The following is a 12,351-nucleotide window of genomic DNA, read 5'->3' on the forward strand; positions in this document are numbered from 1 at the left end:
GTAAATAAGGTTAGGGCACATGATTGTTGGCGAGATTGTATGTTAGGGTTAGAGTAAGCATTGGGGCTAGGTCCAGGGTTAGGGTTTGGATTAGCGCTAGCCCTGTTTACATCTCCGTGACCTATGACGAAAAATTGAGCTGTCCTTATCATGAAGCACTAACCGCTATGAATATACTTTTAAATCCATGCTGTGAGTAAAATATACCAATCGATTAGTTAAAGTAGATACTCTGCTGTAATAACTATCGATTAGATTTTGAAAGATTATCTGTTCTAATCAATAAATATAACTACATTATCAACTTTATATAATATGTTTTAGTTGCGGTTGTTGAGTCCTTCCGTATTTGTTTTTCCCAGCGTTGAACTGTATGGTAAGTTTTATCTCCGATATGTTATGACGATAGCAGAAGTTAAATAATCCCACGTTTCTATTTTGTTACTTTCAGTTACAGAATCTGAACAAATGGAATATGAATGGGAATATAGTTTATGATGTCTGGCGATCAGTATTCCCGAGTGCACGTCATCTATGGGTATATATATAAGATCAAACTAAACCGCCGAGTATCATCAAGGATCGCTTGGGTCTGATATATATATATATATATATATATTGGATCAGAACTTTATTAACTTATGAATACAATGGACACCGCCCGGAAATCTGAGAAATTCTGATGAACCTGTGTATGAACAAGAGTGGTACGGATATTACATTATAAGAGAATTCTTTCAGGAACATGTGAATTTCTAAGTGATACTTTTTACTTGGATTATAGAAGCCCAGACTAATATTTGAGAAATATAACGAATTGACGTTCCATGTAATATAATGTGTGTATCTTGTAAAAGTTTCCAGGTTTGGCCGAAAAGACTAATATTGAAAAAAATATCCACCCAATCGCAGAGAGGCGACTGAGACAGCATCTGTACTGCGTGCTGATTGTCTACCCGAGGCGTTGTCATAGACGAAGACTTAATATTTATAATAACGCCAGTAATGGAGATTATTTACAATGATAAGCGAGGATTTCCATTGGCTGGTGTGTTTTTTTATGTAACATCAAAGCAATTGTGATCTTTTAAAAACTTCGATTTTCTGTAAGGCTATGAAACACCTGTGTGCTGACTGTCGTCCGTTCTCGAAGTTGCAATAGACGACGAATAAATTCAGAATAACTGCGGTTCAACAGATTGTGTATAATTACGAACGAAGATTTTCACTGGCTGTTGTGTTCTTAAAAATATAGTTTTCGGACTTCTGATTTTTTTTGTGGCGTGGGACTTATAAAAATGGTGATAGTTATATGTAAGGTATACTATCTGAAACCATATTAACACACATATTCTGACCATGATGTCTTTAGAAAGCTTCCAGGAACTTCTCTACGGTTCAGCAAGTAATTTAACGGAGCAAAACGATTATCTACGGACACTGATCATCAACCAAACAAACAAGACATTTAATTTTGATTCTGAGATTTATCACCGACACACGACAGCGGAAACTGTGTTGTTAATCACGGCCTATAGTTTGTTGGGTATTGTGTCCATATTAGGCAATTTATTAGTGTGTTACGTCATATTTAAAAATAAACGTCTATACACGCCCACTAATTTCTTCCTCGCTAACCTAGCTATATCGGATTTGTTGGTGACGTTGTTAAACGTTCCGTTCAATATCGCTAGGAATTTATTAGACGAATGGCCATTCGGGGATTTCCTGTGCCACTTGGTGAATTTTTCTCTAATTCTATCCGTCTATGTGTCCACGTATACTCTGACTGTTATAGCTCTTGACAGGCATAGAGTTGTTGTCAAACCATTTACATCACGACTCTCAAAAACCTCTTCTCTCCTAATTCTACTGGGAATCTGGCTCTTTGCTATTTGTCTGGCCCTGCCTTACGGGATTTATAACACCGTGGAAGACGTTACGTTCTTTGTTGCGACGGTGCGGCGATGTCGTTCACGATATCCGTCGGTTACGTACGAACAATATCTGACCATTCTGACGATTGTACTACAGTACTGTGGTCCGTTGACGATTATTGGTATCGCGTACGGTCGAATCGTTCACACACTCTGGGTTCGAACACATGTCGGTGCCGTGACCGAATGTCAACAGATATCCCAAGCTAAGGCCAAGAGAAAAAGTATCAAACTTCTTATTACTGTGGTGATCGTGTTTGCTATTTGTTGGCTGCCATTAAACTTGTATCACGTTTTAACCGACTTTCATCCCAATGTTCAGGTCTTTCATTATAACAGTCGAGTTTTCTTCGCTTGTCATTGGATAGCTATCAGCAGCACGTGCTATAACCCTTTCGTATATTGTTGGTTGAATGACAGTTTTAGACAGGAAGTGGTTTCTAGGTTCCGGTGGTGTTTACATCGTTTTTTTAGATTTTATCCTTTCGCCGATCTGGAACTATTTCTCATGCGGTGTAATTGTCGGAAACGATATCGACAAGAAAGCATGCGCAGTACCACAAGATCGAGTCTGGGTAGTTCCGGTCGAGAAGTGAACATTGTGAAACGTGACACAGGGGCCTCGAACAGTACCGATCGTGAGGAAGCTATTCAGGTGTTCACTAATGGCGTTACTCCCAATTCCAATGGGCCTTTTGAAAATGAAGAAATGCAGGACATGCTGCCTAGCGGGGTTCTGGTTATACAGGCTTTGATTAGTCGCGATGGTTCGGACGATATATAGGCCTTGAATAGCCGTGATGGCTCTGACGATACACAGGCCTTGATCAGCCGTGATGGCTCGGAAGATATATAGGCCTGACTATAAAGTGAGCCTCGTAAAGAAGTGTTAAATAAATCTATTCCTGCAGTGAATCTTGTGTCATCGTTTCGATCACAGACGTCAGGAGGGATAGCCTATAGTAGTTGTTGTTTAAACAGTTTATGATAGATTGTATCTATGGCAACGCCCATAGAAAAGCTGACGTCATTAAAACAATGTGTGGTAAACTAGAATTTTCCCGCGTTCTGGTTAATATAATTGTGGGGTTTGACGTCCGCTTCAACCCAGGGTGATATCGCAAACAAAGGCTAAATACAGCACCGTGGAGATTTCAAGCCGTGATCTGATTTGCCGGATAACCTATACCGTAGTCCTAAATATCGGATTAACCAGTCGAAATATAAGGTTAACCAGGGCACGTCCACTCTGTTTTCGTGAGTTCCTCCGAGTGTGATTAGGACTAAACATAATGATTAATTCTCAATTCATTTGATTGTAATCCCGGTTGTTATTTATGTATATAATGCGTTTGTTATGTATTGATATTTTACTATTTAAATGTTGTTTTTTTTTAAGCTACTTAAAGATACATTATGTAAAAGATAAATCTCACTATTTTGGCTTCAAATGTTATATAAATTATTATTTCGACAAACATATGGTCAGCTCTCTAGACAATCGGTTGGTCGAGATTTAAATGCATTAAAACACCGTTTAATTAAATACTGGGTAATCTAGACTTAATAGCGATTGTCAAGTACCGTTGCTCAGAATAACGTTATTTGAATGAAAATTTCAATATATTCATTTTTTCTTATTCTATTTTTTAAACTAGTATAACAAGAACGGTCAGCTCTTTATCTAATACCCCGTGAAAGATTGGTGTGAAATAAGTTAAATATCGTATTTCGACGAATAAACATAGAAATACGTATTTAATATGTTGTCTGTTATACATGATCGTGACGTAAGATTGTCTGTTCTACAGGATCGTGACGTAAGGTTTTCTGTTCTACAGGATCGTGACGTAAGATTGCCTGTTCTACAGGATCTTGACGTAAGATTGTCTGTTCTACATGATCGTGACGTAAGATTGCCTGTTTCAAGTTATCGTGACGTAAGATTGTCTGTTTGACGTTATCTTGACGTAAAAGTGCCTGCTCTACAAGAACTTGACGTAAAATTGTTTGTTCTTCAAGATCGTGACGTAAGATTGTCTGTTCTACATGATCGTGACGTAAGATTGCCAGTTTGACGTTATCGTTACGTAAGATTGTCTGTTTGACGTTATCTTGACGTAAGATTGCCTGTTCTACAAAAACTTGACGTAAGATGTCGCTTGAAATTAGTTCAATAAATGTCGTCTTTCAGTTAACAGGAAGATCACGGTGATTTATATTTAACCGAGAGAACAAGTTTAATTATTGATATTTTCAACCAAAGATAGCGTACAGCGCCCACACCTTTATGTGCAGGGAATCAGGATTTTAATAGGGTTCCTTTTCATCTATAAGTGATGATTTGCTTAAATCTGATGTGTTGAATTTTTTTTTACGAAGTGGGCATCTGTCTACTCACACACGATTATGATACATGACAAAAGATTGCGATTTTCTACAGATTCAATATCTAAACATTTGTCGATTTAAAAATTACAAAATTAATGAATAGGTGTTTGATCTGCAATGACCACCATGGCCTAGCATACGGATCTACATATACACCGACGCGTAGGACTAACACACACGTTTGACGCCATGCTGTGTTCGAACTAGACATTTACACAATATTGTGTTTGAATAGACGTTTATCGATATGGCTATCACACACTTTTGACGTCATACTGCGATTTAAATAGACATTTATCGGTATGACTATCACACACTTTTGACGTCATACTGTGATTTAAATAGACATTTACACAGTATGACTAAAGCACACATTTGACGCCATATTGTTTTTTTAAATATACATTTTCTTGGTATGACTAACACGTCATTTGGAACCATACTTGTATATATTGATGTTTTTTTTAATTTAAAGATAGATATAAAGGTGTTGCCGTGGTGCTGTGAGTAAGTTATTGGTTCGCTAACCAGGAGTTCTCGGGTTCACTCCTGGTGTTAGCTGTGAATGTTTCTCTGGGTTTTCAAGGGTTGTTCCCCTTTGTTAGTGGTGCAGGGTGGACGATCTGGCTAGGACAGCGTCTATTCGTTTGGAGGTGATGCAAAGCTGAGGTCCCGTGTACGTATTGGCGTGCACGTAAAAGAACCATTGACAATTGGAAATCCAAATAAGACTAGGTCGTGGCGCCGCTGTCCGGGTAAAATTTCCCTCATAGCAAACTGTATGATGTCTTCATTGCCCTAGTCGATTCAGAACAGTAGTACTTTAAACTTCATTTCATTTTAAGGTAATGACCCAACTAACTAGAAAAAACGAAATGAAATGGGGTTTAACGTCCTGCAGTTCTGCTCCAAATGGGCTAATGAAGACAGGCATACGCCATACATGTGCTATGGGGAAAATTTTACCCCGGCAGCGTTACTATGGCCTACTATTATATCGTATTCCAACTGCCAAGGGATCTTTTACGTGCAGGGTAATCTATACACGGGTAACCAGAAGAAACTGTTTGTGTAATTAAGATGCCTTACAGCATACTGTCTACAGCTAGCTACGCTTGATAACAGACACTAAGCTTGTTAACCGACATTTTAAATCCTAAATCGACGACTTTAGTCAAAAACACTAAGTATACTTCGAGAATTTTGAGAAGTATTTATTTTGCTTCCATTTAATGGAATTTAAAGGGTTTATTTAGTCTTTGTAGAACCGTAGTATAAAACAATTTATTTTATGATCAGTAGTGGAATACCGCGTTTTATCAGTGAAATAAAAGTGTTATTCCACTGGCTAGCAGTAGTCCATGTTGTTTTTACCTAAAATGATTGTAAAATCATAAAATAAATAGAACATTTGTCGTTTTGTCGTGAATAACATATTTTATTTCATCTCTAAGCAAGAAAACGTTCATCTCTAAGCAAGAAAACGTTTATATTTTCACTCATGCTACGCATTCGTGAAAATATAAGTTTTCTTGCTTCTCGATGAAATAAAATATGTTATTCACTCTAAAACGACAAATATCCTCTATATACTGATTGTTGCATATGGCGGTAATTCAAGACAGAGATCTATTCATGAAGTGTGCAGAATGCCTTTAGAAATCATTTTGTATCTGATCTGTAAGATAAACATATTAACTGTTTTGGAGAATTATTTATGAAATAAAATACTGATGTGAAATTATATTAAAGAGTTTTATTTGTTACGTCACACAGTCTTGTTATTTGTGCTATAATTAACACAGGCAATGTTGTTATAATTTGCATATACGTCATACAGGTATGACATTGATGTTATAACATATACGTCATACAGGCGTGGCATTGGTGTTATAATTGATTCGTGGGTTTGGGGTGCGGGATGGACCATTAGACTGTGAACGGTCCACATAACGATATTTGTAAGTTGGCGTCTCACTTATGGAAGGATAACGTTGCCAATATTATTTCATTGTTCACTATACAAACTGCATATGTCAGCAGTTCAAAATACGTATTTTAGTTTTGCAATTTGCAATTTCCATTGATGTCACAGTGTCAAAATACAGAATACACTTTTAAATAATACAAAATACAGTATAATAGTTATTTTGCACATTTACACTTCCCCATTCTGCATTTTGCATTATAGATAAATGCATAATAGAACTTAGCATATTAGAACATCTACCTTATATAAGATCTACGACGAATCTCACTTGCTTCCGGTCTTTTGTCTAAAATTTCAAAACCTAAAATTTGGGAACTGAAAGCTTTTCAACAACACAGACAAATTATTTTGGTTTATAAATTAGTCATTTTCCTGATGAAATAACAAACACAATTTTACACGTGTTCCCAAAAAAACAGGAATTCAAATGGACATGGCCTTAGTGTCGATATCTTGATGAGTTCTTTGTGTCAGTATCGTGGAGAGTTGTTTGGTACCTTGGAAACTATGTGAAACAGTAACCGAATTAATCTATAAATAATTATCTGAGTAAATCATTTATAAAAAGTGAATTGTTCGTATGGTTTCTGTGATTTATATGGTGCTTCATTAGTCAACATCGATCACACTTTTCATACAATTTATCAATAAAAATGAAGTCTGTAAAAAAACACAATTATTCGTTCGTTGATTGATAGAGAACTATATTTAAACATACAGTATACAAGGACTAAATCTGACTACTACAGGTCGTTCTTTAGGCCTGAAATATTATATAAACTATTAATTAGACATTTATTAACAAAACAAGACCATAATCAACTCCCGATGGCATCGGATATCCTCGATTTTAACTAGATTATAACGGCTCGCCATTTAAAAATTTAATTTAAAAATGAGAAAGCGAGGCTAAAAGTCTCGAATATACCAGTGCTCTGCTTACAACAATGCACACATCTTGTCAAAACTACAAACAGTGGTAACTTGACTAAGAATGAAGTAATTTGAATGAAATTTTCACCATTTTCACTTTACATTATTTATTTTTGAGCTATTATAACAAGAATAGTCAGCTCTTTATCTAAATCTAACATAATGTACATGTATCTTTAAATGATTAAAGTTGATTCAAATACGCGCAGATAACAAATGCGAGTATACATGACGGAAACCTCGAGGGGGAGGGGGGCTCTAATAGTAAGTGCAGGAGGACCGCACCACAGACAAACCACGCCTATAAGAAAAATCCGTGGGTAAGACGCACAAACAAGTAACGTCTATTTCATTTAGAATAATATTTGTGACTGTTGTTTGTCTGTCTGTTTATTCAAGGTTCGGGGTTGCCGGCTACACTAGGGCTGTCGCGGGGCTGATATTTGGTGTATTGGGGTAATTCGGACCAGGCAGTAACATGGGCTACGAAGTGGTGGGGGGGGGTATTGCCTGGACAATGACGCTAAGACCTTCTCTTATATCGAATTCCAACTGTCAATGTGTACACGGGACCTAGGTTTTTCGTAACACTTACCAGGCCCTACGTCCTGTGCCATTTGCCAGGCCCTACGTCCTGTGCCACTTGCCAGGCCCTACGTCCTGCACCACTGATAAGGAGATATATCCCTAGAAAATCCCAATGAACTTTCTCGGTCACCACACGGATGGAACACCGGATGGAACACGGATGGAACACGGGACTTCCAGGTTAGCAAGCCAGCGAGTAAGACTCCTCTGATGGAACACGGGACTTCCAGGTTAGCGAGCCAATATTTTACTCACTCAGCCACCTGGCTTCAGCACCCCAGATAAGTAAAACATGCTGTAAAATATGATAACGTTATTAATTCAGTGTTGACTTGTATCGGGCTATCGTTTATCACTGCTTCGATATCCCTTATTTTGATTTAAAGGAGCTGCTAATCCTTCAACTGAATGTTCTCCATGATATTAAAAAAAACCCACAAATTAGAATTTAATATTGGTTCATCTCAATCCATATTGATGTTTTTATCTTACCCCGATGAAAACCCGAGGTCCCGTGTATACATTGGCGGGCACGTAAATGAACCATTGACAGCTGGAATTTGATATAAGAGTAGGCGGTAATCCATTTGACTAGCCCCCCCCCCCACCCATCTCCCCCCCCCCCCCCCCATAGCACACAGTATGGTTTATGCCCGTCTTTATTAGCCCCGTCGGTGTAAAAGAGCATGAAAACCCATTTCATTCCCTTACCAAGACTCCGCTTTCAAACATTGTTTATGGGAGATATCTTTGATCCAGATACACAAAAATCTACACATATTTTCTTATTGATGTATGTCCAACCTCGTGGGTTTTCTTAGGGTCCTCCGGTTTCCTCCCACTGCTAAAGACCCCTACGCGCAAGCGAATTATTGAAATAAAATTAAAAACCATATGTTAGCCCCGAAATGACCTAGTTTTTGTCGAGTGGACGTTAAACCCCATTTTATAAACGGCTATATATTAGCTAACATAAGGTGAACAATTATACAAGAGCCCAATCTGCCTGCCTATTGCAGGTCTTTCTTTAGACCTGAAATGTTATATAAACTATTAATTAGACATAAATAAACATGACAAGGCCATAATCAACTCTCGATGTCATCGGATGGCCCCGGTTTTAAGTAGATTAGAACGGTTCCACCATTTAATGATTTAATTTACAAATGGATAAGACTCGAATGACCAGTATACGGTGGTTTCGATTAATGCACACATCTTGTTAACTCCACTGAAAATAAAGTAATTTGAATGACATTTTCAACATATTCATTTTGCATTATCTATTTTTGAAATATTATACCAAGAACGGTCAGCTCTTTATCTACATAATGTCCCTTTAACTATGAGAAAGTAAATAGTTTCTACTGGAATCATTTCGGGACTAACAAATAGTTCAATTTTATTTCAATAATTCAATTGCGCGTAGGGGTCTTTAGCAGTGGGTGGAAACAGGAGGACTCGGAGAAAACCCACGAGGTTGGATAGGCAACATTACTCCTTGTCACATACAACCGGGGAATCGAAACCACGTCAATGACAGATCTTATGAGATACAACGCGCACGCGCTAATCATTCGGCCATCCAACTCCCCAAAAACCAGAGAAAGTTCATCGGTATTTACCGACCGGGTTTCCCTTTGTCAGTGGTGTAAGATACAAGGAAAATCGTACAGTCCTTCGGATGGCACAAACTGAGATCACCGGTATGCGAATGGTAACGCGGTAAAGGGAGAAAGAGAGAGAAATGGGGGTTTAATGTCGACAGGGCTTTTTACTTTAATAATACGCTTGGGCTTAAGGGTCTTTAGCAGTGCGGGATAACCGGGCGACTCGGAGAAAACACACGAGGTTGGACAGGCGACCCTAATGTTTGTCACGTCCAAGCGGGGAATTGAAACCACGTTATTTGACTCAATGACAGGCCTTGTGATCTAAAGTTCACCCTACCCTCGACAGCACGTCAAAATCGTTATACTAGTAGATCGTAAAACCGCTGTCTGGAAATAGTTTCTTCTTCGTCACCATTTACCCTGTTCGCACAGATCCGCCATTTACCTTATTCGCACAGACCCGTAGGACGTTAAACCGCCATTTACCCTATTCGCACAGACCCGTAGGACACTAAACCGCCATTTACCCTATTCACACAGACCTGTAGGACCCTAAACCGCGATTTACCCTATTCGCACAGACATGTAGGACCCTAAACCGCGATTTACCCTGTTCGCACAGACCTGTAGGACGCTAAACCGCCATCTTATTTCATTCATTGCGTACTATATAAAAGGAGGATGGAAATTAATTTAAACTTTGACCTGTCAGTTTAATTGGGAGAATGACCCACAATCTCCATCCAGACGCTCACATACCGTTTTGTTTAATATCCGTCAATGACATGTGATGACTTGTGTCAGTTTTAATCTGTTCCTGCTAGATTGATCAAGTTCCCATCAATTGGACTATTCTATGGGGATTTACAATTCAATTTCTTCATTTTATATTTATCGAAAAAACGTCTTCCACCGAAAACATCTATAAATAAAATAAAACCACCGGGGTTTGAAATAGATTTAAACACGGTCGGGCAAAATTATAATTAAAGAAAAAAGGTTTTATTTTGCTGGCTTATATGGTTATTCTTGTTAACAGTGTCGGATTCTAGTAACCCTGACTACCAGACTGTATATCTGTTAACTGTGTCGGATCCTAGTAACCCTGACTACCAGACTTTAAACAGAAGGCGAGCTCGCTGTAGAGTTAAATGTCTCGTCAAAACTTGAGAAATCCTAAAATTTCTTGTCGTTCGAACTCTATGGGTGTATTTGGATTCGCTTTTAATATGATATCTTACAGACAGTAAATTCCTGGCTCGCTAATATGGTGACATAGAATGGAGACAGTATGACGTATAATGTTCAACCTTCGAATGTAATTGGCTAATGAACATAGTCCAAATTATCCAGTGTAGTCTTGACGGCATCAAATACTATACATAGTCCTAATTATCCAGTGTAGATTTGAGAGTGGATATGACGTATATTGGTGTAATTATTATTAATATAATGCCTTTATACTGTTTAATATGTATTAGTTTATAAATCAGGGTTAAGACCACTGATTAACCCAACATCAATACAGGAATTACTAAGTAATCCCTCCCATCACATTTATAACTAATACTGTCAGCGATAAACATGGATTACAGGGAACCGTGCTGGCTCAGTGTGTAGGACGTTGACTTGCTAACCTGGAAGTCCTGTGTTGGTCGAGAAAGCCCGACGTCGCGCGCACACATCGGTGTGCACGTAAGAGAAATATGGACAGTGGAATTCAAAATAAGAGCTGGCCGCAAAATTTGTCTCATAGCACACTGTATGACGTATGCCCGTCTTCATTAGCCCGGTCGGAGCAGAATAGTAGGACGTTTTTTTACAACATGTAATTATGTTAGCCCCGTTTACCAGACCCTCACCATATTATTATATTAAAAGTATATTTAAATCTGGGGTGGGTGGGGCTGGTCCTTATATATAGATCGTAAGGTCTGTCATGGAGACAAATGTCGAGGTTTCGATCTCAAGCTTGTCCATCCTCGTGGGTTTACCGTCCTGAAATGGGCTAGTTTACGTTGATTGGACGTCAAACATGATTTCTCTGCAGACCGAAGTATTATGTCAGACGAGACGTGAAGCCAGATTTTATTACGGTCTATAACTGGTGATTTCGGCCAGGGAAAACTGGTAATCTTGACCAGGGAAAACTGGTAATCTCGACCAGGGAAAGAGAGATCAAGTGAACCGAAGTAGGGTTTAACGTCCTACTATTCAGCAGTCAGCACCGACTGGGCTAATAAAGGCTGGTTTATCCATATAGATAGTGTGCTATGAGGAATATTGTGGCGGGATAGCAGCGCTACGGCCTACTCTTATATCGAATTCCAACTGTCAAGCCAGTGATCGTGTTAATAAGACAGATACTTGTCGTTTGAATTATCGATATCTTGATCAGTTTTTAACGAAACTTAAACTATATATCGGAAGACATCTTGACGTGTTCTAGAAGATAGTTCTAAAGAATAAGCTTCTTTATGTGTAATACTATTTTCTATAAGTTTCCGGTTTCTAATAATCGATCTATAATCGATAATCGATTATTGAATTTAACTGAAAGACATTGTTTTGAGTGAGAAACAGTGTGGATATTTTTATGCTCATCCTGGTGTTGATACTAATTTTGTTGTCTACTCAGTGAATCAGAAATGGAAAAAAAGAATGAAATAAAATGGGATTTAACGTCCTACTATTCTGCTCCGACTGGGCTAATGAAGACGAGCATACGCCATACAGTGTACCATGGGGCACTACCGCCTATTGTATCGAATTCTAACTGCCAAGGGATCTTTTACGTGCACATGCAAGCTAATGTGTACACGGGGCGCGGTTTATCGTCCCATCCGAATGACTATACGTTGTCCCTGAACAGAAGGAACCATCCCAGATAATCCCGATA

General features: G+C 38.4%; 1 protein-coding gene across 1 annotated transcript in view; it reads left to right on the top strand.

The window, feature by feature from the left end:
• The window catches only part of LOC126815444 (G-protein coupled receptor 83-like), a 50,994-nt gene extending 44,900 nt beyond the window's left edge, over positions 1 to 6,094 (top strand). The window contains exon 2 of the mRNA XM_050541087.2: positions 452 to 6,094. Coding sequence (XP_050397044.1) covers positions 1,360 to 2,721 — 1,362 coding nt within the window. The 5' untranslated portion in view covers positions 452 to 1,359 and the 3' untranslated portion in view covers positions 2,722 to 6,094. The remainder of the gene's footprint in view (positions 1 to 451) is intronic.
• The last annotated feature ends 6,257 nt before the right edge of the window (positions 6,095 to 12,351 follow it).

The sequence above is a fragment of the Patella vulgata genome, chromosome 3 (assembly GCF_932274485.2).
Source record: "Patella vulgata chromosome 3, xgPatVulg1.2, whole genome shotgun sequence".
Classification (NCBI taxonomy): Eukaryota; Metazoa; Mollusca; class Gastropoda; family Patellidae; genus Patella; species Patella vulgata.